Source organism: Carassius carassius, chromosome 28, assembly GCF_963082965.1.
Source record: "Carassius carassius chromosome 28, fCarCar2.1, whole genome shotgun sequence".
Taxonomy (NCBI): domain Eukaryota; kingdom Metazoa; phylum Chordata; class Actinopteri; order Cypriniformes; family Cyprinidae; genus Carassius; species Carassius carassius.
In genome coordinates, this window is record NC_081782.1 from 6,800,088 (window position 1) to 6,826,894 (window position 26,807).

The window sequence follows — 26,807 nt, forward strand, 5'->3', positions numbered from 1 at the left end:
GACAGTTTTAGCAATGAGCCCCATTGTATTTCTTCCGTTAAGTACTTATTATTAGTACTCGCCCCCTGTTGGTCGTTGTGTTGAAATGAATACAGAGTGGGAGGGCTATTGCACTGGCAGTGAAAGTAGAGTGGGCTGGCTGGCCGTTAAAGAAAGTGCCTGCGCCTCAGGACCCTCCTCTTTTCACTACGGCGCTTTTCGCCCGTTGTTCGCTAAACGTGAGACCCTTCTGATGAACACCGGTCCGTCCTAACGTTACCTTCCCGTTTCCTGTTGATACAAGGAAGCCCTTGTCTAATATTTCCCCAGAAACACATATTGGATTTTTATTACCTTTTTTTTTTATTGACCGACGCTATATTACCGGCTCCGGCCATGGCAGCCAACGCGAAGCGAAAACAGGAGGAAAAACACCTGAAGATGCTGCGGGAAATGACAAGTTTGCTGCCCAACCGAAAGTGCTTCGACTGCGACCAGCGCGGCCCGACCTACGCCAACATGACCGTGGGCTCGTTCGTCTGCACGTCCTGCTCAGGCATCCTGTGAGCCACCCTCCTGTCTGTCTCTGTCTGAGCCTCTTTATTTCAGTCACTCACTGGCTGTGCCTCAAAACCTAGTGGGCTGCCTAGCTAGACGTCGCATTATCTAACGCCCGTGATGCCTTAAACATGTCTAGTCAGGCAGCTTTATAGGTTTTGAAAGCAATCGTTTCAACCCAGCTGTTGATCCATTAACACAAATGTCATTGTTAGGGGGTTTAAAGTGTAAGTAAGGGTGGGCAAATGGGTTGTTGTCTTAATGGTGGTTGGTTTGATGCAGTAACATCATGTGTGTCTTGCTCTCAGTCCACTCACTTCAGCAAACTTGAGGAGCTACCTGTAGGCATATCACTGGCCTTTTCATACTTATGTCCTGCATTGTCTTATCTAGCACGACGGACAGACCCTTGTGGGTCAGATAACACCTCTATACAGGCTCAGCATGTGGAAGAGCTGGATAGTCACATGGTGACATGTGGCAAAGGGTGTGAGCACCCCTGCAGTCTTGTCCTGATAGCTGAGGGCTTGACAGTCTTTAAATGAAGCTGAATTTATACTTCCCTTGTATGGTTTGGATCAGAGGAGTGCTCCGGGATCTGTGAAAACGTTTGGACTCAAACTCAAAAGTACAGTTACTAAATTGAGTTGTTAGGTAGACCTTCAGATAGATAGTTTTTAATGTATCTGTTTATCAATCAGTCAATCTTGCTATCTGCTCAATATAGTACTGTACTGATGTATTGTTGAAGTATTTTTAAATATATTAATTTCTTTTATTTTAGTTATTTTTATTATTAATTTATTTTTACATCTAAGCATTTTTCAAAAAAAATTTTTTTTTAATTTTTATAAAATTTAAATAAATAAAAGTACAGTAGTAGTAGAAATAAATACAAATGTATTTAAGGATGGAGGGCCTTCATGACTATATTTGGGGGTCTGTGGTGTTTGAAAGATTTAAACCGTCTAGTGTGGATAACAAATATGGTCATCCTGATCTGTGGTTGCTTTGTTCAGTTTTCAGCATGCTTTTTTATATCAGATGTTGAGTTTTTTGTTTAGTTTAGAATTTTACATGGTAGTCCTTTTCCTTGTAATTTATCCTCCCTTGTTAGTTGGTAAGCAACGACAAATGAATGAATGCTGAAACATGCAATTGGTAGAATCTCCCTTGAAAGATGCATTTAAAAAGCCATTGTGTTTTAGATTGCATAGATAGGTAGAAAGATAGATAGATATAATTTCAGCCTTGTTGTGTAACGGGCATCTGCAGGGGATTTTGGATTAGAGTTGGGAATGCTCCTAAAATAATGCTTTTTAAATTCAAAGTCATCTTGCAAGTATGTGATGTAGAGTTTCTTGAATTGAAGTGAATAAGCAGATCTTGTTCCTTCACTGCATCTGTGAAGCTGACAGCATGCTTCCCTAAATTAAAGTACCCCTGTTATGCCATTTCCAATATTGCATTTCATGCAGTGTGTAATGTAGCTGTATCTGCAAAGTTGTAAAGCTGAAAGTGCACGATAAATAAAGTTATTGTCTCCCAAAATAAAGACTCGACTCTGATCAGCTTAAACGAGTCGTTAGTAATTCGAAGTACTAATAGGGGGCGAGTACTAATAATAATTTGATGGATTAACACATCTGCATAATGCACGCCTATGTTCTACGTTGGCCAGATGCGAAGAACTTGACCCCGCCCACAAACACATCATTCTACTGATGACTGCTTCTCTAATCTCAGGGAGTTCAATGTGGGATTCACAAAAGTTGCTGTTGAAATATGGATTGTATCCTGTTTATTTGGACCAGCTGCTCCACTGAATCACTACCTGTAAATATGATAAATAATAAATATTAAAATTTTCTATAGAGTGCTCAAAATCGAGAACTATTGAAATAGGCGTATCGTTTCCGACACCGCTGTACATGGCAGAACAATCACAACAGACTAGGCCATCTGACCAATCAGAGCAGAGCAGGCTCACAGAAAGGAGGGGAATGGAGAGACTAAATCTTTGACTTGCTTCGAACGAATCGTTTGAGAATCGCTGGAAAATGAGGTGATATTAAATGCATATCTTGCATATAATGCACACTTAGCTGAAGGTCTTAAAGAAGAGTCTGAATTGGTTGCTTTAATTCTTCATATCTGTGTTTCTGATATTGAATTGTCTCATAGAGTCTGAACTAGTCATGTCTGAAAAATTATTAGTGCTCATGGGCTCGCTTAAAAAAATGAGTTTGAGACCGTTCTGCTAGACTTGAGCTTCTTGTTTTGAAATCTCTGAGTTTTTAGAGGAATCTTCCAATTGTGTTGAGTCCAAATATGAGCTACTCTTTAAAATTCGATGAGATGTTGGAGAATGATCTCACTTTGTATCCCATGAGGGTACAGGAACCATCTGCCTTCCCTGTAAGCACTTTAGGGAGAAATGCAACAAGCAGTCTGATATAATATCACTGTTTCTAAGTAAAGCTATTGATAAATGATTGTACTTTAGTGCTGTCTAGATCCTGAGATCTCTGAAATGTCATTCTGAGTGACCTCTCTACAAAATTACAAAGAATGGTCAATAATTCTCCAAAAGGCAGAGGAGAGGATAGTGCAATCGACTGAGCAAATAAAAGAAATATGAGTTTGTTGTTCTAGTTGAACTCCTCTGGAGTCCTGGAGTGAGGCAAGGGGTGAGGATCGTGTTAGTTTATTTGGAAGTGGTGTTTGGTGTATTGAACAAGCCCGAGCCCAGGTTAGTTGTCTATAGGTTGGTCAGTCTGGGAGACATAAAACGAAACTAAAACGTTAATAAGGGATGACGTATTTACACTAGTTCCATCGACAAAAAGGAACTATGATTTTTCCATTGGCTTTTGTATTGTAGCAGAATGTAAGTTCTGTGACCAATAAAAGTTCCTGCTTCTTACACTTTTTGTTCATTGAGATAATCTTCCCAAATGAACAAAAATGAATTTTGGAGCCTAAATACAATCATAAGAAGTAAAAACTAGTGTCGCTACCATTAAGCTTTTGAAAACTTTTAAAATCCCTGACAGCCTCTGTAGTTTTTTTTTTATTACTTATTAAGCCACTTTCTCCATGTCATGTAAATTAAAAAATAATTATAATAATGAGTGGGGTGTTATGAGTGGAAATATGTTGATCTTGTGTTAACCACATTGAACCAAAAACCCATTGACTTAAGGACGATGGAACCGGAAGTGCAACAATGTTTGTTTCTAGCTTTTAGGGTTCAATCCTGCAGCGCTCTATTATTTGCTATGCATTTGTAAGTATCCTAATTTTCAATAGTTGTCCTTTCATTGCTGACGGTGAATGGTGACTGTCCTACTAAACTCCATCAGGGGAGATAATTGGGTTCTTTTCTAAGCACCAGCTTCTAAAATGACTTCAGTATCACCAGAGAGACGTCTGCTCGCTGCACTGAAGCGTATGCAGCAGATGTCAGACAGCCAAAGCATGGGAGTCTCCTTACAAACAGTCTACAAATATTTAACTTTTTTTTTACTTTTTAATATGCACTTCTGCGTTTAGCCGTTTCAACCTTATTTCACCTTATTTTTAGCTAAAGGACGTAGTAGTCAAAAGCATAATGTATGCACATTTATCTGTGGGTTATGGAAAAGTGAATGATTAACGTGTTAAGCTATTAATGTATGAGCTATTTGGTGTTGGATTTTAATTAGGGCATTTGTACGGGGAGATGGTCCTCTGACTTTGCCTTATTCACAAGTGTGCCAGTGATTCCCAGTTGTAATCCAGTAGAACTGAATGTAGATTTTGCCATGCTGCTTTTACAGTGTTTTTAAAGTCTTTTCAGTTATGGCCTGAAATTAGTTTAAATTAATTAGGTTGAGCATTGTTGGCTGAATTATGTCAGGAATTAGGTATGTACTATATTTTGATCTCACATTGCTGATTAAAAAGACATATCCATTGATATTAGATTTTAATTGTTCATGCTAACTGATTTCTTCAGTTCTGTGTTAGTGACTAATATCTGATCTGAACTTTAATCACACACACTCGTCTATGAATTTATAATCCCTGATCTTTCTGTGGCTTGTACATATGACCATCAGTTTCTTGAACAGGAAGTCTTTGTGAAGTTTTTGGAGCATCAGCAGCATGTGGTCTGCACATGCACAGGAAGTGGAAACGGTAGGACAGGAAGTACACATTGTCCTCTCACTTCAGAGCTGTGTCAGTGCTTGTTTGTTTGTGTGAAAGGCCATTGCTACACTCACACTTATCACATTTTCACTTCATTTGATGGATGAAATCACACTAGGACAGAAGTTTATGCTATGATTGTGTATTGTGAAACATTGGTTTCATCATTAGTGCTAAAATGTGGTTGTTTATTAAACAAAAATACTCTCAAAATAGACCTAATTTACCTGCGTTCACCCTATACTGTATGTTATCAGTAGTTGTCGACCGATAATGTGTTTTTGACAGCCAATGTCGATATCTTGGAAAGCAGGGGGCCGATAGCCGATATAAAGCCAATATAATTTTTTTTATATTATTTTATATTGTTTTATATTATATTTTTTATAAACTATTATTATTTAAGAAATTTGAAATCGTTTGACTTAAAAAAATTTATGGCTTAAAAAATTAATGTGTAAAAGAAGCATACTCTATATGACAGAATTTTTCACAAATAAATAATTAAAATAATTAAAAAGAAAGTGAACATTGTAACCAACAGGGCACTCAGTATTCTGGGACATTTGTGTGCATTGGGAATCATATTTTTCAAATAAAGCCAGGGTAACCCTCATTTTACATACAGCACACAGTGACAGTGACATGAATATGACAGTGGGCAAATGCATAAAAGTGCAGCATAATTTGAAATCATGAGTTTAAAGTTTGAAGAATTCAATTCACATGGACCGACTGTCACACAGAGAACATGCGATCATGCTGGATACACACTTCACAAGATCTCACAGCTGGATTTGGCTAAGTTTGCGAAATTAAATGTTCATTAGTCATTCAAAGATTTGTTTAAATTATAGAAATGCGTATTTGCTTAATGCTGACGGCAAACGAGAAAATATTATGATGTTTGCCTTTCTATTACTAATAGGCCTAATGTAAAAGCAATCATTATAATACTTACTATATACATTAATTCCTTTGTTTAACTGTTTGATCTGATTATTAGAAAGATTTATATCCGTATTAGACAGAACTGTTAATGACAATGATGAACAAAAGAGAGAGTATGAGCACTGTGTGTGCTCAGGCGCTGCCGCTCTCAGCGCCATCAAAATAAAAGTCTTGCTTCGAACATATTGGGCAAACAGAAAAACTTATCAGCCGATGTCGATATTTGAAAAAATGCCAAATATCGGTCGACCACTAGTTATCAGTATAACATTGGCCATTGAACACATTGCTTATAAGATATCATTATGAGAAACCCTATCTGCTGCCCACTGATCTCAGCTGTGATTTCCCTTCATGAATCTTTGAGCAGGAGCAGAGATCTTTGGTCTGAGAAAGATGAGCATTAACTTAGTAGAGATTGGGTGAAGTCAAGCTACCCACAAACACTTCCCTGTTAGTTTTATGTAGGGGTCAGTTACTGGGTAAACACATTCCAGCACAGGGTGGGTCCATTTGTCTTTCTCTCTCTTCTATCTTCCTCTCCTCACTCACTTTCACTGTCTTGCTTTACCTTTCTTTCTCCGTTCTCACACTCTATCGTTTAACCACATAGGCTACTCTTGTTTTGTCTGTCTTTCTTTCTTTCCTGTTCTCTCTATCTAGTTCATCTTTGTTTCCGTAGTCGCTGATGTATCAGAAACCGCAGGTCTTGTCTTGATTTTGATCATCATCTCATGCCACACGCTACTGTTTAAGCATGTGGCATTTCCTGTTGGCTGGTTTGCCATTGTAGATTAAAAAAAAAACCTGTAGTTTACAGTACAGTAGTAGTCTTTATACTTTACTCTGTATTAGGGCTGCAACTAACGATTACTTTGATAATCGATCAATCTGTCGATTATTTTAACGATTAATCTTTATGTACTTTTAGTTTTGCCCATTTTTTCCAATTAAACTTGTTCTGAATTCTCCATGTTTTGCGTAGTGACAAAGATGCATACAGAATTGGCGCTGCCCGTAATGGTATAGTGCACAACCTGCACAGTTGCGGAGCCTACGCTGATTAATAGACTGAGAATAAGCGTAATTCTAGAAAGTTGCATCAGCCGATCTGATCGGGAAGTTCTCTGGATTTCTCGCATTATAAGGACATTATATGAGTAACAGACAAGTAAGTCCAGTGTTATTTGAATATTAATGTTATACTGCAAGTATAGTTGTTGCAAATACTGTTTCTAAGTTTATTCATGTATATTAACGTGACCTATTTACCGCACGTGAATTACGCGCTGTATTATATGCTGTCAATCATTTGAAGTTAAAAATAGCGATCGATCACTGTGACTTGTGTAAGTAGAAGATACTTTATGTTGTTTATTATTTATATCATTTATGTAACATTTAAGTGATCCATCTGCTAATTATTATTTTTATTTTGTTGTTCTAGACCACTACATGTCCATCTATATTGATGCCAGAGCAATCATTAAAAGGCTATCATTGAGACAAGACTCTGAGTTCTCTGACAAGAATACTGTAGCGGTCAGTGCAAATCGATCCAGATATAAATCCTTAATCAAACAAAACTATTAACAAAGGGTCTTTATCCTTCAACATAGACTTTTTAGAGATTTTAACCATTTTGCATTGTCATATCCTCATCAAAAATATCCTTTGTCAAACTCTTCTGCAATCAAAACACTGACCCATAGTCTAGCAAATTTCACAAGGAGATTTCAAATAATGTTTTCACCATGGCAGTCCTTAGAGCTCCTAAAGTAGTTTAACATCCCGAACAAAGCTTATTAAGGAATCTTTCAGAAAATATTTTCACGAAGAATAAGAATAAAACAGAATAAATTTGCAGTACATTGCATTTTATAATTTTTTTCCTGTAAACACACAACTGGGAAACAGCTTTATAGCTTATGCTGTGAAATTGTAAACAATCCTTCGAATAAAGTGCCAGTGGCATGAAACCTGAATGGAACTCACAATTTAAAGTAAAATCCATCAGAAGGTTGTCCAGAAAAAAAATTACACACAAAAAACCTGCTGTGTGAAAAAGAGCAGTGAATACTTAGAAAAAAAGGCATTTCAAATACATTTAAACATTTACCTCTCTCATTCAGTCAAGACTGAATTATGTACTGGTAAACGACAAACTGATCATAGAAACTTGTTTGTAAATCTTTAAATGTTAACTGTTAAAAAGCAATGTTATTAGCTTTTTAGAAGTCCTAAACAGTTCAGTAGTGCAGAGTTTACAGGTTACTCTTCTTTTTTGAAGGCTCAAAGTAAAACTGCGTTCAACTTTGGATGACTTCGTTCGATTAGTTTTATCTTCCGCTTTTTTCTTTTTCTTTCTTTTTCTTTCTCAAGCTTACTCCACTGCCGTCTGTCTCCACCATTTCACTGAATGCTGCAGACGCAGTTCGGGAAGCACGTGACATAAAACGAGGCCAGCTATTGGCTATTCGCTACTTCTCCTACTGTGTACTGGCTGAATAAAACCCTGCGGTGGCTCATTACTGCCACACTTTGGTCACCGCAGATTTAAAATATGCACAAAATGAGCCGCTTATGGCAAATAAAAGTTGTTTAGCACATAATCGATGACTAAATTAGTTGACAACTATTTTAATAATCGATTTTAATCGATTAGTTGTGTCAGCTCTACTCTGTATGCATAATGTATACACTAGGGCTGAAACGATTCCTCGAGTAACTCGATTACAAAAAATGATCGAGGCAAATTCCTCTGCCTCGAAGCCTCTTTTAATTTATTTTAAAGCTCCCGTCAGGTTCTTTCGCAAAAAATTTTTTTTAATGTTACAACGCGTTTACATCACCCACAAAGCGGAAGGAGACGCAAGGAGAAAGCAGTGTTTTGATTTGAGGGTGCGGGCAAACGTAAAGAGAGCGTCGTGGCGTGTGTCCACTGCAAGATAGAGCTGGCATACCACAACTAGGGCCCTATGATTTCCGCGATGCAGAAAACGTGGAGGGAATCACCGAATCCAGTCATTAAAACGGATTTTACAGTTTAATGCGGAATGGCACGGAATTTGCCAAATTTTTAATTAATTAATCAAAAATAGGTCATTGCACTTACATCAAATCACGATATGGACTAATATCTGTAAATATTAAGCCGGAACAGTCCATTTAAATATTAATCCTGCATGTTCTGCGTGTCTCTGTTAATGAATGGCACAGAAGCGCGGCTCCGTTTATTTACACACACTGAAGCGCGCGTGATGCTCTGGTAATTTCAGCCTCTGCTGTCTCACTAAATAAGAACATGAACACACGAACAACATCTCCAGAACTGCTCTGACAGTCACTTCTTGAGCATTTGACCGTTTGATTTGAGTAAAACTAGCGTCACATCACATACTGTATTTTTCGGACTATAAGTCGCACCTGAGTATAAGTTGCATCAGTCCAATAATACATCATGATGAGGAAAAAAAACATATACAAGTCGCACTGGACTATAAGCGCCCTCTCGCGGCTGTAGACGGTAACGTTTTCTATTGGTTCATTTCTCTCGGTTCATGTCAAATTAATTTTGATGAATAAATCGCACCTGACTATAAGTCGCAGGACCAGCCAAACTATGAAAAAAAGTGCGACTTATAGACCGGAAAATACGGTACACAGAACTTTAAAGGTACATCAACCCGTCAAAATAAAAGTCCGGTTTAGCTTCTTTATTGCGGATTAGTACTAAAAAGTTAAGTTTGCTTATTTTTCAATTATTAAAAGATAAATTAAATTAATGTTTTATGTGCTTAATGTTTAATGTGCATCTCAGAAAATTGCATCTCTGCTTTATTTAAAACCCAAAAGTGAATGGCACTTAAATTCACTTAATTCATCTGTCAACTTTATTGTCATTGTTCAAAGTAGAAGTACAGACAGAGAAACAATGGGTAATAATTAAATGTTTATTTTTGATGTATGCATTGCATTCTATGCATTTAAAAAAAAAAAAAAAATTCTAAAAAAGGAAACGTAGTTGTTCATTTTAAGAGACCCAGGAGTCTTATTTTCTCTTGCATAATTAATATTGCACTTTCATTAAGTAAAAAACACATTTTATCCGATTACTCGATTAATCGATGACATTTTTGGTAGAATACTCGATTACTAAAATATTCGATAGCTACAGCCCTAGTATACACCTTTTAGTATACAGCATGCGTCATGCTCCCGGAACTGCTTAGTTTTCAACTGTGAGCGCAAGCTAGATTAAAGTGATTATTACATTTTGAATATGGATATTTTTTTTTTTTTTTTTTTTTTTTTTTTTTTTTACAAATGCATGATTTGCTACAGTAGGCCTTTGTTCACCCCCCGGAGCCATGTAAGACACTTTTTTTTTTCGCTTTTTATTTCCCATCTTTTGGACTGAAGCAATTCAACACCCGCTGACTGCAACGATAGAGCTTGAAAGATCAAAGACAATTTTTTTTATATAAGAAGAAAGTCATATACACCTAGGATGCCTCGGGGGTGAGTTAAACACAGCCTAATTTTCATTTTTGGGTGAACTAGTAGAGAGTATTGAGTAAACTCTCATACGCACAGACCTCACAAAACTGTGTATTTCTCTCTCTGTTAGCTATACATTATTACTATGTGGAGACTGGCCAATCGCCCAGTTCCCAGAGCCCATCATCCACCTACTCAGAGCATCACCATCATCTCACACACACAACATCGATACAAACACCAATCGCAAAAGCACACCTCACACTCACACTTTTCTCATTAATGAAACCATATGCGACATCTGCAGGCTCACTCAGTGTGTGAAGTCGATGCCAGAGCTTCTCACCACCAGCTAAAATGGCTTTCTCACACGCTAGAATAGGTAAAGCATTGGCCTTAGGCACTGTTAGCAAACTTTCCATCTCAAACATTAAAACAAATCATTGGCGCTACTTTTTAGTCAAATAAAAACCCTCTGAACAAATGCAAGTAACCCAGTACACAAGGGATCAGGCCTGGGTTAACAGTGCCGCCCGAGATAGGTGTAAATCCATCTACCTGTGTCCTGAATCCTGATCTAAATAATGTTCAGTTGTCCTGGTGACTCGGATTAATTCTCTTTTTTTTTTTTTTCTTTCTTTTAATTCTCAATGACTTATCAGGCTGTGGCCCATAAAAATCAATGGACAGCTGTCTCTTCAAGTCCCGCCCCTAAGGTGACACTATTATTATGCTCTTGTGTTTAGCTGGTTGCTGTTTCTGATGCTTATTGTCTATGTCAGGGGCGAAGTGTGTCGTCCTTTAGCCTGATGAAGTGAGGACTTCCCTTTTTTTAGAATGCAGGCCGGACGACAAGAGACCGTTTGCTCACTTTGAGGTCGATCCCATTTATGTACAGACAATTCGGGAATTATTTTAACTTTGCCATGATTTTGTTACATTTAAGGCATACAAATTGTTTGCATTCTGTGTGTACTGGACAATTTTAGTGTGTAACCAGCACATTTTCAATCACTAGAATTCTGAAGAACTTTAGAGATACTTTGACCCACTATGGGACCTCAGCCAGAATAGCTAAAAAAGGAGGCCCTTAAAGTCAAAAATGGTTGACAAGATAAATAAATGCTTAAATTTCAAGTCTGTTTCCCCACAAGTGTATAGCATCAAAAGACTTGGAATATAGTGCTAAAGTCAAATAGATCACCTTTTTGAAGCTGTTGTACTTTTCCGTCCCCATTTACTTTTTTTATACGAAAAAGAGCATGTGGGACATTCTGGTAAACTTCTCTTGTGTTCCACAGATGAATGTCAACGTCATACAGGTTTGACACAACATTAGGCTGACCATTTTTGGTTTTAGATTAACTACTTACATACATTACATACACAATTGTACCATTGTGTTTTTGATCAAGGCACTTCAGATTACTTCAAGGGACTTCCTCTGCAGTAAGATGCACTGTAAGTCACCTTGAATTTAAGTAGCTGCCAAATGAATTAATATAAATACATATTCATAGCACATTTGCATAATTATCAAGCATTATACTATGAGACTGCTGATGAATAATTCTTGATGCTGTTGGTTTCAGGCAGTTTTTGGGATGCTTTGAGTTAGTTATACGTTCATCTTGAGGAAGTTCAGGCGGAATGGTTCTTGGGGGCCAGTTACAGAATCCCAACCCTGTGCCAATGGCCCGCAGCAGGTCTTGTGGATAATTTAGCACCTGGTCTAATCTTACCAATTTCTTGCTGTTCATGCCTTTTAGAATTTATCAATGAATGCCTCACATCTTCATAGACACACACACACACACATATAATATAATGTAGAGGAAATAACAGGTGACATCTCTAGAGGTGGAAAATTGTTTTGGGGGAATTTACCAGTGCACTTGCATTCCCACATGCAAACAGACAGCGAATGTTAGTGCAGAAGTGGCATGTTGATGTGTATGCGCCTTTTGGGGGTTTCGAGGGGGTGTGTTTGTGTGAATGGTGTTTTGAATATCTGTTGTGGCTCAGGTGTCAGATGAACTGTCACCTGTTTCAGCACAGAGGGACAGTGGAGTAGCATTAAATGTCTTTTTTATAGTTACACATGTGCACCCTCCCATCACATTGGCAAAGAAACCGGTGCATGGGAGTGTTTCTTAAAGGAATAGTTCAGCCAAAAATGAATTTTGTGGTCCACAAAAGAGAGGAAGATATACATTTTTAGTATTGGGTAAATTGTTCCTTTAACTACCTAAATGAACTTCCTGTTAGTTATTAGCTGCATCATTAGATGAAAGATATAGGAAGAGAACAGGGGATGGAAATAACAAAACGGATGTGTAAGAGAAGCAGAGGCGGCGTGTCCTGCAGTACACAGACTCTGATCCCTAGAGAGCAAATCTGAGCACTCTAACAGGGTAAATACAGGAAGGAAACAGGCTTTCTAATGGGCAGCCCTTACACATGTTTACATTGCTCTTGGGCATTCAGAGATCAAGTGTACAGAAATCATGAGGCTGAGGAATAAACACACATGCACAATCAAAGACACACTGAATCCTCAGATGCTCCTCAAGTTGTCTTCAGTTTCTAGTCTACTTCTTTCTGGGAGGTTTTTGTAATTGGACAGTTATAGTACTGTTCAGGAAGATATCTTTTGGACAAAGTTAATACTTTTTAATACTAAATTCATTTATAAAGTGACTAAATATTTCCATTTCAAATAAATTGTTCTTTTGAACTTCATATTCATCATAGAATGTCAAAAAAATCATGATTTCCACAAAAATATTAAGCAACAGCAACATTAATTATTAGTAACAACATTAATAATAAGAAGAAATGTTTATTGAGCACCAAATTAGCATATTAAAAAGATTTTTGAAAAATCTGCTTTGACATAAGAAAAAAACTATATTTTAAATTGTATTCAAATTGAAAAGAGATTTTTTTAAGATGGAATATTTCACAATATTACTTTTTATTTTATGTTTATCAAATAAATTCAGGCTTTGGGAGTAAAAGAGACTTCTTTATAAAAAACAATACAAAATAAAAAAAAGGTTTCACTGACCTCAAACTTTTGATGCATATTGTTTTCTCTCTTTTACACTTTTTTTTTTTTTTTTTTTATTTTTTTTTTTTTTAAACAGTATTATTGAAATAAGAGGTAAAGGTGTAATTAGGGATGTTATTCAGCAAAAAATAAGCAGAAAGAAATGTATTATTCATTTATAAACCATCCTTCTAAATGGTTGCATTCCTTTCAGTGAGGCAATTTATGAACAAACAGTTTTATGATGTTTACACAGAATCCTGATTAAGTCCTTGTGTGTGTAATTGAAGCTTTAAATATTTAATGATTTTTGTTCTGGTGAAGAATGATAGGAAAAACTTCTAAAAGTCTCATAAAAATGGCTTAATTGTGACCCATATTCCACCATAATTCTTTAATTCACATGACATACTTTTAACTCAGAAAACCCAGTTTCCTACAGTTAATTACGACTTCCTAGTGCTGTTTATGTGCTCTCATCTCTTAAATGGGGTTGTTCCATCATTAGCTCACCTCTCTCTTTACACTATCACTCTCTTCCAACCCCTCATACACACAGACTTGGCGAGGTGCCGAGCAGTTTGACATTGTCCTTGTCCTAGATCTGTGTGCAATAAGCAGGTTTGTAATGAAGAGTTACCGTGACAGCGAGCAGAAAATCTCATTCACACTGCAAGAGATTTACAACACTTTATTTAATTAACATGTTATCATTTTATCTAGGACTGGGTATCGATTCAGATGTCCCGATTCGATTTAGATTCACAAGGTCTTGATTCGATTCTCGATTTTGTTTATTTTTTTATTATTATTATAACATTCAGTGAATATAATTTATATACAAATGCTATTGAACAGTCACAGTTTACACATGATGAATTTATAAAATATAAAATATTTAAAACTTAATAAAAAATAAAGAATGATTAATATTTAGTAATAGTAGCATTGTTGTTAAATAGTAATATATTTTTGACGGTTTCTTCACGTTTAAATAAACTTTTATTTTGACAGGTTGCCGTGAGGAACTTGCAGCTGCTGTGTATGTGATATGATGGTAGCTTTGTCAGATGAAACAATAAAATGCTAATGAAGAGACTCAGAGCAGCTGGGGATGAAATTCATGTATTTAAATCATCATAGTGAGACGACAGAGATTGAAAACACCGCAAGCATCGTCTGCACTTGTGTAAGCAGAACAGTTCGTTGCACCATCCGCCATTCATTCATTGCCTTTACGCGTGATGACAAATGATTCCAAAGATTTGTAGTATAACTATAGAATTTTACCTGAGCATTGCAAATCACACTTTGTTCTTGTCAACATTCACAATAATCAAATCTTCTTTTAAATGTTTGCTGGAATAAATATTGGAAAAGAAGAAAACTTTTGAGAATCGATATTGAATCGACGTCATTTAAAAAACCGATTAATCGTATAATTTGATCTCATATCTCTCTTTCTCTTCCCTTTAGACGAGGCCTGAATCCCCCCCACAGAGTGAAGTCCATCTCCATGACGACTTTCACGCAACAGGAAATAGAATTTCTACAGAAGCATGGAAATGAGGTAATTGATGATGGCATGGTTCAAAGTGCAGTGGTGTCTTTATTGACATGGCAATTGTGTCGTCATCTGTGAGGGCTGTCTGTGCTGTTATCTGGATACCAATGAGTTGATGATTTACGGGGTAACAGTCATATGTCTGTGATAAGATAACAGGAATTTCTGGGATGTCTTTTTTTTTTTTTTTTTGAACACGTGTATTGCTTGTACAGTGAATAACAGCTGTACAATTGTTATTTGTTTTAAAAAAGGTAGTTCTAGTATTTTTTTATTTAATTTTTTACTTATGATATTGATTATTATTTTGTTTATTTAATTACAGTTATATATATATATATATATATATATATATATATATATATACTTCTAAAATCTAGGTTTCGCTAACCTCTAGAATCTAGGTTTCGCTAGGTTTCGAGCTTCTTCTAGGCGACCACTGATGAGACGCTTTTCATCTCCCCCTTCTCTTTTCTCTGTCTCTGCTTAACTCAACATTCCTGGGATTGTTCCTAGGTCTCGTGAGGCCTGATTTACGAGGATGAGCTGAAAATGATGTTGCATGCCAAGAAGACTCTTATTTGAGTGCTCTGTGTTTCATTAAACACATGCTATAATCTCCTGTTTAAACCATGTTGAACTTCAGAAGTGTGTGTGTGTGTGTGTGTGTGTGTGTGTGGGCATTTTGTTTTATGATGTTGTTTTATGTGGGTCCAATTCAAACTGGCTTAACCACACAGCAGGTTTGGTGTATTAAAATCTCACAGCATCTGTCTGACTGAACTTCTGATTTGGTTTTTGATGATGAGGGAATGTCACGCAAACTGTTGATGTTGGCAGAATTTCAGTAATTTAAAAGTAACAGCTGATTTTGCGGCAGAATATTGCAGAGTTTGGTTGGACGAATGATCTTTATGAACAACGCAAGATTCACTACTATTAAAAGTCTGAGGTTGGTAAGATTTTTTTGAAATGTTTTGTGCAATTCTGTTATGCTCACAAAGGCTTACATTTTCATACAAGCACAAAGTGCTAATACATTGATGTTTGGGCAGCTATGTACGGCTGCTCATCAGAGTCAAGTGATTGTGTCTTCACTCTGCTGTTGATATTCATAATTAATAAGCTGCTACCACTGTTTCCTAAGGGTGGGTGTGTGTGTGTGTGTACAAATGTGTATGTGCATTGATTATATCTAAATGGTTGCAGTCTTTTCACTTCTGTGAGAGGTTTCACACATACACTTCACATGTAGTGGTTGCAAACCTTATGGTTTAATTTTTTATATTTATCAGTTGTGTTATTTTAGTGGTTGTGTGTTTGACTCAACAAGAAGAGTTTATTTAAATGTTTTCTCAAATGTCATCTTGAGATGTTGGTTTCCTTTTTAAGAATGTGTGTGTTCAAAGTGAGACTTTCTTTAGTATGAATGCCTGCATTGTTTTTTTCACACACACGAGGCAGTGAGAAAGAGAAACTGTCCGTCTGAAGGATCTTTCTGTTTTTCTGTCTTCTCTAATAATCTGAGGATTAAGTGACTGAGTTGCTGTGGAAAATGTCATGTTTTCTGACATATGAATCTCTGTTTCACATGTTTATGGTATATTTGAACGTCTGCTCTCTCTCCTTCTCTCTCTTCGTGTGTGTGCTTTTGTGTTTATGCAGGTATGTAAACGGATATGGCTCGGCCTTTATGATGACAGAAACTTGGCCATCCCAGACTTTAGAGAACCCCAGAAAGTCAAAGAGTTTCTTCAGGACAAATACGAAAAGAAGCGATGGTGAGAGACACAATGGGCTGAAATGTTCTTTATTATTTTTTATATTCATGTGCATTCAGTTATTATCACACAATAAACCACTATGCAAAGTGAGCTGTACATTATCCCACTTATTACAAGACAAATAAATGGGCACGAGTTGTGAGAATAAAATATTAATATAAACTGAAATGCATGTAAGTGGTTCTCATAAGTCTTGATTTGCACTTTATTTTGCATTTGTGGTGTCAGGATGGATTAATTAAATCCTGGTATTTCCTGAAAATTTCCCAGTGTTCACTGTGCACCTCTAAGATTATATTTTTATAGACAAATATTTTCTCAGTATGATGATGATGTGTTCTTTTCTCATTTAAATGTCTTTCTCTCAGGTATGTTTCTCCAAAGCAGGCTAAGCCGGTGACGTCGGTTCACGCGTCAGTCTCTGGTTCATCTGCCAGCAGCACCAGCAGCACTCCAGAGGTCCGACCTCTCAAAACATTACTGGGGGAATCAGTACCCACTTTACACCTCAACAAAAACACACCCAGCCAGGTAACAAAACTCATTTATACAATACTGTGAACAAAATGATGCATTACATTTATCAGTGTCAGTAAATACACTTATTTCAATTTCAAATAAATGTTTTTTTTTTTACTTTAACACTAAAAATGTTTCTTGGTTTCCATAAAAATATTAAACAGCACAACTATTTTCAATGTTGATAAAAGCAAGAAATTTGTAAAAATGATTTCTGAAGGATCATGTGACACTGAAGACTTGAGTAATGATGCTGAAAATTTGGTTTTGCATTAAAGGAAAAAAAATCCATTTAGAAATGTATTACAGTAGAAAAAAGTTATTTTAAATTGTAATAATGTTAGATCAAATATTTTAGATGAAATAAATTCAGCCTTTGTGAGCATAAGAGACTTACACCAAAGTATTTGAACTATATACAAACTACTTTCTTCATACATATTTCTGGTTTATTTTTATTTATTTTTAAAATTTGGCTTGCTTTCTCAGTCTCCGGTTGTGTCACGCACTCAGCTGACCCAGCATCAGGACAGGAAGTTCGATCTGCTCAGCGATCTAGGTGGCGACATTTTTGCAGCTCCGCACTCGCAGTCCACAGGCAATGCAAACTTTGCCAACTTTGCACATTTCAACAGTCATTTGGGTAAGAACACACTCGTGCTACACTAACAAACTAAACTTTCCATTAAAAATGGTTCAGGAAAACTCCTAGTGTGATGTGGTCGCTTTCCCATCATGCTGCACTAGACTTATTAACAGCCACTGCCACAAAACTCCTCATGAAATATAAAACCACTAATGCTTACTGGCATCTCTAGAGGATAATGATTGGGCTTTTGAATCGGTTAATGCCAGTAAACAGGTACAGAGGTAAACACACACACCATTATGGTCAAACCTGCCTTGTCTGTTAAAATGTGCATGGTGTTAGTGCATTCAAGGTTTCTGTTCATGTCACCTGTATTTGTCTGCGTGTAGTTTTATTTGTGGGTTTGTGTTATTAAGCATAATATCATTCACTTTATATCAGTGTGTGTTATATCTTTTTTTTTTATGCAACCAGCATTTGAGTCAGAACCATTACTGTTTAGATTTGCTAAATGTACAAGATGAAATGTGGGAATTAATTTAATATTTAAGAGGAATTTCCGTAATCTCCTGACTGGAAAGAAATCAAATTGACCTAAATGCTGGACGTGTTCATCCCATAGTTTAATTCTTGTTTCACTGTCGTTCCTCATTCCATTTTCTATTTGTGTTTGTTTGTTTGTGGTGGACCCCAGCAGCACAGAATGCAAATTCTAATGCAGACTTTGCGAATTTTGATGCGTTCAATAATAGTTCTGCTACTCAAACCACAGCGACATTTCCATCACCTCCACAAGCCCCATTTCAACCCGCACAATCAGGTACAAAACACATGAACATATATTTACCTCAAATGTCTTTGTATGTTTGTGTGTCTTTTTTCATTGCTGTTTATTTGCATTCTCACTTCTTAAACATTTTTTTTTTCAGTGGTGCTTTGGTTAAACTTTTAAATTCTCTCTAATAAAAAAAAAAAAAGTCACTTGATGTTTCCAGTGGTGGGTGCAGAAACATCTGGTTGATTTCATTCTGTCATTTCACTTCTTCGCTATATCAGCTTGACTTATTTTTCTTCAGTTTTTACTTAATTTTTTTCTAAATGTGCAACTCTAAGCCAATTTGATCAAAAGTGACAGTTAATGCATTTATGTTACAAAAGATGTCTCTTTCAAATAAATCCTGTTCTTTTAAACTTGACATTAATCAAATAATCCTTAAAGAAAATGTATCAGTTTTCAAAAAAACATTAAGCAGCTGTTTTTGCATATTAGAACTTTTCTGAAGGATCATGTGCTGAAAATTCCACTTCGTATCACAGGAGTAAATTACATATTTTAATGTATATCACAATATTGCTGTTTTTACTATATTTCTTGATCAAATATATGCAGCTTTGGCAAGCAAAATAGATGTATTTTTCTAAAAAAAAAAAAAAAGAAAAAAAAAATCTTAAAAAGAAAAAAAAATATTACTGACGACAAACTTATTTTTTCTTCTTTTTTTTATTGTTGTCTAATTTCTATTATTTTCTGCTGTTTTTAATATTCCTGTGCTGTCATTCACTCATTTCCTGTGCATATGTCAGTATACAACAGTCTCCCATTTAGTCGCATTGTGGGCGAGTTTACCTCCTCGCTGCCTTCACTGGCCATGAACAGTAAGTCGCAGCTTGTGTGCCTGTCTGTGTCTTTCGTACACACACTAACCCCCAGTTAAATTGATGGATTTTGTTTTCCTACTTGTGACACTTTCATGCGGTGGTGTAAAATCGGATTTTCCTTATATAGCTCCTCAGGAATTCTCCTGGGATGTCTCTCTGATTTGAAGGACACTCTTAGTCAATGTTCCCTCTAAGCTACACGCTCCTGATGTTGTTCCTGCACAGAGGAAAAAAACGTCTTGGGTCACATTAGCCACGTTTCCACTGTCGGGCTAAAAGCGTGCGTGCTAGTACGTGGCAGGGCCAGTCACGTTTCCACTGTCACTTCCGGGGCTTGATCGTGCCTCGTCGGGGCTTCCTAGGGGCCAACGGCCAGGGTTTTTTGGTCCGACGTAAACCTTGGGCCAAAGCGGGCCAGCTGGGGCTAGAGGAGTGGCTATGAACAAAGGTGGAGTTTCTCTGTGTATGGAAAGCGTCAGCACCGCGGATCATTGCATAAAGCTAACAGCTTACACCAGTCTCAAAACTCACTTTCAGTCAGTAGCGAGTGTTTGAAACAACGCGATCCAATCCAATTTGGATTATAATCACTAAACAAGGCAGAAATATTTATAAGCGATGCAAAAGACTATGCACGCTAGGTATTAACGTTACCATAGTAAACATGGTAAATGTGACCGTTTGAAGAAATCAGACGTCAGCTTCTTATTCTCTATCACAATCGTGTATTCATTTAACATATTTTATCTGTCATAAGTCTTGTCTCAAGAGTTAAGCTCCACATAGCCTATGTCATAAAAATATAATAATGTTTTTTGTTCGGGAGCTTTTATAAAAATAGAGAAGTTCTCATTCATTCTAAATGTGACATATGCTACTGTGCTATAAAAATAAATAAATAAATAAAATAGAAATAGCCTACATTTATTTCTGTGACAAATTTTCAAGCCTGATAAATTAATTCATTATGCTCAATGTATAACTTATTTAAATTCAAAAGCATCGATGTTTTACTATATTTAATAAAGCATGCAAACAAAAGGCCACTGTTATCGTGTTCGATTTGTGATCGCGCATGTTCCAGTGATTTATTTCTTATTAGTTTTGTGATAACTTCTCTTTGTTGTTGAAATGATGAGGTTGCATGACGTTGTTCCTGAGAGGCGTATAAAGGGCGTGTTTTAGTGAAGCGGAGCTTCAGGCTCGACTGTGGAAACCCTGTGCTATTCTGGCCTTGGTGCTACTGGCCCGAGGCTATTAGCCCCGCCCGGCCCGTTTTAAGCCCTGGCTTGCACTGGCCCGACAGTGGAAAAGCGGCTATTGAGCTGTACTGTGAATATAACACATCAGTCTTCAGATTAAGGGAAAAGCTATCTCGACAAAGTTTTACATTTTGTTACATTTGGTGTAATTTCATCATTTCATAATAGTATGTATAATTCTATTATATATTTTTATTTTAAAATAATATGCATTTTATGTATTTGTTAGATTTATACCTTTAAAAATATGTAAACCATTACAATGATTAAAAATTATTCTTTTAAAAGAAATGCAATACAAGTAAAAAAAAAATTGTAAAAATATAAGCAATATAAATTAATAATTTGTGTGTGTGTATGTGTATATATATATATATATAATTTTATTTTTTTTTAATACACACAAATATATTATTAAATAATTAAATCAATTATGCTGTTATATAAATAAAAAATAAAAAAGTGTCTCCATGTTTTTAGCTTAGTTATTATAAATTATCCTTAATTTATTAAAACAAAATGTGGTAAATAGCACAAGGTGCTCCACAACAACAAAACTTAGACTGAGCATTGCTGTTTAACATTTTCTCCATCTGTCACATATTTGCTCATCCTTTCTTTCCTTTCACAGGTAGCTCATCAGGACTAGCCAATGCCAACTTTGCGAACTTCGATAACTTCCCCAAATCGTGCAGTGCTGATTTCGCCTCATTTAGCTCCACCCAGAGTAACTCTGTGGGAGACGGGCATAAAGTGGAAGCAGTCAGCGTCTCTGCAGAGCGATACGCAGCCCTCGCCAACGTGTTTGGCAGCAAACCTGAGCAAGGTACATCCAGGAATGAAACAACAATTTTTGAACATTGACCCATTTTACTGTCCATTTTTCAGTCAAATGCTATGTGAAGCTACAAAGCACAAGAAATCTTTTCAAAATCGTACTTCTTAATAAAAACTGTCACTTTCTGTCTCTCTCCACAGGTACGAGTTCAGCCCCTCCATCAGCAGGTCTGGGTCCTCCACCTCCACAGGCAGCTCTGTTGGGCGGCGATCGCTACGCTGCTCTAGCTGAACTAGACAATGTCTTTAGCTCCTCAGCGCCAAACGTGAGCAGCTACAACACTGCCACCACCACACAAGGGTGAGACTAGACAGAGACGTGGCCCTTTATCTCTCAATGTATTTTTCTCTCGCGTGTTAAGCTCTCTTTCCACTCCTGCATTCAGGTCTGTGTTTGGATCCTCTGCGGCTGCTCCTCCAGTTCAAGCACAACAGGGTTTACCCAGCATGCCTCAGGGTTTTGGAGGTAAGCATCCTTGAGATCTATTTGAGAAATCCATTCAGTAAATCTCTTACATCTCTCGTGTTTTTTTAACAGGACCTTCGACGAATCCATTCGTCGCTCCGGGGGCTCCGCAGGCCCCTCCCACTAACCCATTTCAGACCAATGGAAGAGCAGCAGTACCAGGAGTGGGTGTGGCCACAGCAGGTGTGGGCCGGGCTTAAAACTATCTCCTAAATCTTAGTTTAATTGAGTCGCAGAGTATCTTCTCAGAATTCACAGCGGGCTTTGTCCTCGGTTTTAAAAGAGTTTAAGCAGCTCTTGTGTTGTGTCTCATTATTTATTTAACACACCAGAGGGTTTTGGGAAGAGTTTTAAGTGGGACAGATACACCCAGTATCCATGCTAGGAGCTAACAGCTTGAGATCGCTTCTACACACGCAAGATACAAAGGCACCACAGAAGAGCTGCAGAGATTTGTGGGTCTCTACATCCCTGCAGTGGATAAATGTCCGTGTTTCAGAGAGAGAAAGAAACAAGGCAGGAAGGGGAAGCATCTTTAGTTAAATGTGAATGAGAAGCAGATTTTTTTTATCCCCTGGAATTTAAATATAGGCCAAAAGTGAGAGAAAAGCTAAAATGGAGTGAGGTGTGAGTGATGATTTTGTCTGGTTGTGTTCTTGACATGCTGATCAGACACGTTGGGACCCCTGCTGGGTCAGGCTTACCCTGCGACCCAATTCGGTATGTCTGTCTCTCTCTTTCTCTCATTTTCTCCCTATTCTCTCTTCCTTTTCTGGGGCTTGGTTTTGACTGGAGACTAGTTGGCTTTATAAACTACACTGACCATTGTTCTGTGGTCATCCTGACATTTTGACCCCATTAAAGAAAAGTGTGCTTGTGTTATCTTTAATCTGAGGTTGATGAACCCCAGATAAAAGAATTAATAGCCCATGGTCACATCAGTGGTCTCCAGCTCTCTTTGAAATTAAAATTGGCCAAATGCATATGTTCAATAGCCACTTAAAAAAAAAATTATTTCATGAGATATAAAATATCAAGCCAAGTGGCATCTGCTAATAAATCAAATGTTTTTCTCAGCCACTTGTTTTGATGTTTTGTTCTGTTATGTTACTAGACAAAAATGTTTTGGGGTACGATTTGTATGTTTTGGAAGAAGTCTATTATGCTCACTAAGGGTATTTGATCAGAAATACAATAAAAGCAGAGTTGTTGTAAAATATGATTGCAATTTAAATTTACAGTGTATTCCTGTGATGGCAAAGCTGAATTTTCAGCATCATTACTCTAGTCTTCAGTGTCACATGACTTAATAGTCACATTAGATGCATTTCTGTTTTCCGAAAACAAATCTGACCCCAAACATTTGAACAGGTTGTACAGGTTTGTGTGTGTGTGTGTACATACATATATACATACAGGTGCTGGACATAGAATGTCATCAAAAAGTTGATTTATTTCACTAATTCCGTTCAAAAAGTGAAACTTGTATATTATAGTCATTCATTACACACAGACTGATATATTTCAAATGTTTATTTATTTTATATTATCATATTTTGATGATTATAACTGACAACTAAGGAAAATCCCAAATTCAGTATATCAGAAAATTAGAATATAACTTAAGACCAATATAAAGAAAGGATTTTTAGAAATCTTGGCCAACTAAAAAGTAAGAAAATGAAAAGTATGAGCATGTACAGCACTCTTAGTTGGGGCTCCTTTTGCCTGAATTACTGCAGCGATGCGGCGTGGCATGGAGTCGATCAGTCTGTGGCACTGCTCAGGTGTTATGAGAGCCCAGGTTGCTCTGATAGAGGCCTTCAGCTCTTCTGCATTGTTGGGTCTGGCATATCACATCTTCCTCTTCACAGTACCCCATAGATTTTCTATGGGGTTTAGGTCAGGTGAGTTTGCTGGCCGATTTAAAACAGGGATACCATGGTCCTTAAACCAGGTACTGGAAGCTTTGGCACTGTGCAGGTTGTTGGAAAATGAAATCTGCATCTCCATAAAGTTGGTCAGCAGCAGGAAGCATGAAGTGCTCTAAAACTTCCTGGTATACGGCTGTATTGACCTTGGACCTCAGAAAACACAGTGGACCAACACCAGCAGATGACATGGCCCCGCCAACCATCACTGACTGTGGAAACTTTACACTAGACCTCAAGCAACGTGGATTGTGTGCCTCTCCTCTCTTCCTCCAGACTCTGGGACCCCGATTTCCAAAGGAAATGCAAAATTTAATGCAAAATTTTCATCAGAGAACATAACTTTAGACCACTCAGCAGCAGTCCAGTCTTTTTTGAAGCGAGACACTTCTGACGCTGTCTGTTGTTCAAGAGTGGCTTGACACAAGGAATGCGACAGCTGAAACCCATGTCTTGCATATGTCTGTGTGTAGTGGTTCTTGAAGCACTGACCCCAGCTGCAGTCCACTCTTTGTGAATCTCCCCCACATTTTTGAATGGGTTTTGTTTCACAATACTCTCCAGGGTGCGGTTATCCCTATTGCTTGTACACTTTTTTTTCTACCACATCTTTTCCTTCCCCTCGCCTCTTTATTAATGTGCTTGGACACAGAGCTCTGTGAACAGCCAGCCTCTTTTGCAATGACCTTTTGTGTCTTGCCCTGCTTGTGCAAGGTGTCAGTGGTCGTCTTTTGGACAACTGTCAAGTCAGGAGTCTTCCCCATGATTGTGTAGCCTACAGAACTAGACTGAGAGACCATTTAAAGGCTTTGCAGGTGTTTTGAGTTGATTAGCTGATTAGAGTGTGGCACCAGGGGTCTTCAATATTTACCTTTTCACAATATTCTAATTTTCTGAGATACTGAATTTGGGATTTTCCTTAGTTGTCAGTTATAAACATCAAATTAAAAGAAATAAACATTTGAAATATATCAGTCTGTGTGTAATGAATGACTATAATATACAAGTTTCACTTTTTGAATGGAATTGGTGAAATAAATCAACTTTTTGATGATATTATAATTAAATGACCAGCACCTGTGTGTGTGTGTGTGTGTATATGTGTGTATATATATATATATATATATATATATATAATTAATAGACTTGCGGAAGTTGATTGAATATGTTAGTATAGTGTTGGAAACTGTTGTTTATTTGTTCTGTAATGTCATTTCTCCTTTTTTTTGCAGTGGAGCTTTTGTCATGTTTTGTCATCTGCTTTGCAGACTCATTGCCACAGATTTCTGTACTCAGGATAAAAATAGCACTTCTTTCAAGTCAACATGACCCTTTTTCCTAGTCGTAGGTTTAGTCTTCCAAAAATATAAATTGAATTTGCTCTGACTCTTAAATACCTTTACTTTTTTCAGTGGAGTGTTGGATTCCTGAAAAAGTTCAATTTCAAATCTACTGATAGAGAATAGGAAGTTAATTAGTCTGGTAGTTCTGAGTTATAAGTGCAAACATTATGTAAGTGCATCTCACAGATTGGCCGGGATGGCACATGTATGTATGTCAAAACTGGAATGTTAACGCAGAGCTCTTTGTGTCCCACAGCCTCTTTTGGTCATCCATCCATGAGCATGCCGACTGGGTTTGGAAACGCTGCTGCGTACAACCTTCCCACCAGCTTCAGTGGAAACTTCCAGCAAGCATTTCCTGGACAGCCGTTCACCCAGCAGCACGCGTATCCCCAACAACCCAACGGTAGGGGCTGAAAAAGACTTGCTGCAGAGATTTTAATGCCGTTTATATTAATGCTTTACAATGAATTCCAATGTCATGCAGCCTTTTGTACAATGTTTCAGCAGTACTTCAGTGAAAGACTGTTTTACATGGTCACATTTCTATTTTTTTTGTATTCACATATTTGTCTCTTTTCATTAGGAGGTTTTGCTGCTTTTGGTCAGGGTAAAGTCACTCCGTTTGGACAGAACATGACAGCGCCTGGAGTAACTAACAATCCCTTCCTGGTGTGTTAAATGACACATTTTGATTAAATGCAATCTACAGTATATATTTGAATGTTTTCATTTATGTATTATAATTATACATTTTAAATTTTTCTCTTGCAGGCAGGGGTACCAGCAGCACAGTTTCCTGCAGGAGGCTCATCCACAAACCCCTTCTTATAGCACGCCTTTGTCCTCTGCTCCTACGGTGGGCGGCCTGCGACTCGTTCGCGCCTCTTGCACTGTTTTGTTTCTCAAGTAGCTTTGAAAAAAAAAATCTTAAAGAATTTTTTTTATTGAATTTTAAGAGTAAAAGACTGAAGAAAAAAAAAACAACAGCAAAGGAATATATACACAATCCCGTCTATGGCACATCCATAATGACCGGAAACAAAACATGTTGCAGGGTCGTTTGGAGAAAAGGAAACTGAACAGAAACGTGCTACTTATGTCAATCCTGTGACCTGGCCTGACCTGGAAATCATCTGCATGATGTGGTTGATTACTAAGTTATTGCAAACCTCCTGTTCATGTTAATGCTGCAATTCTGTATATAATTACTTCTTAGAAATTGCTCAATTTTAGGTCTTTGTGCATATCAGTATTTGTATCTTTAACACACATACACACGCGTCAACACACACATGCTGCATTTACGGCGTTGACGTCCGCCATGCTGTGAATAACATTAAGCAAGAATGTGGAATCCCTTTTTTGACATCATAGTATCGCTTTTTTGTGCTTTTGGAGTTTCTGAGATTGAGGCAAAAACATTGTTTTTTTTTCCGTTACGAGGAGTTTAAACTACAAGACTCTTTCTGAATGTCAATTCCTCCTGAATTCTTGAGACTCAGACTCAAGACCACTTATGTTACAGAAATCTAAGTTAATGTGTGTATATATATATATATATATATATAAATAAATATATACAATATATATTAAAAGGAATTTTACCTAAATCAAGT

The 26,807-nt window shown here is 37.1% G+C and overlaps 1 protein-coding gene across 5 annotated transcripts; it reads left to right on the plus strand.

The window, feature by feature from the left end:
• Window positions 1–88: 88 nt before the first annotated feature.
• agfg1a (ArfGAP with FG repeats 1a) lies at window positions 89–26,801 on the plus strand. 5 transcript variants are annotated; one of them, XM_059514032.1, is made up of 15 exons: window positions 89–542; window positions 14,711–14,804; window positions 16,464–16,579; window positions 16,951–17,113; window positions 17,591–17,744; window positions 18,385–18,510; window positions 19,275–19,346; window positions 21,243–21,437; window positions 21,590–21,749; window positions 21,835–21,914; window positions 21,987–22,097; window positions 25,445–25,594; window positions 25,775–25,860; window positions 25,963–26,047; window positions 26,246–26,801. In XM_059514032.1, exons 1-14 carry the CDS (start codon window positions 376–378, stop codon window positions 26,020–26,022), a joined length of 1,734 nt encoding a protein of 577 aa, XP_059370015.1. In that variant the 5' UTR covers window positions 89–375; the 3' UTR covers window positions 26,023–26,047; window positions 26,246–26,801. The 5 variants fall into 5 exon arrangements, with proteins under 5 accessions (XP_059370015.1, XP_059370016.1, XP_059370019.1 ...); XM_059514033.1 differs by having other exon boundaries at window positions 90–542; window positions 18,388–18,510; XM_059514034.1 differs by lacking the exon at window positions 19,275–19,346 and having other exon boundaries at window positions 92–542.
• Window positions 26,802–26,807: the final 6 nt, after the last annotated feature.

Excerpts from the sequence above, each read along its gene's own strand:
- agfg1a (XM_059514032.1), top strand. The coding sequence starts at position 376 with ATGGCAGCCAACGCGAAGCGAAAACAGGAGGAAAAACACCTGAAGATG. Across the intron at positions 18,511-19,274 it reads ATTTCAACCCGCACAATCAG|TATACAACAGTCTCCCATTT; the intron begins GTACAAAACACA and ends TGCATATGTCAG. Across the intron at positions 21,915-21,986 it reads CATGCCTCAGGGTTTTGGAG|GACCTTCGACGAATCCATTC; the intron begins GTAAGCATCCTT and ends TTTTTTTAACAG.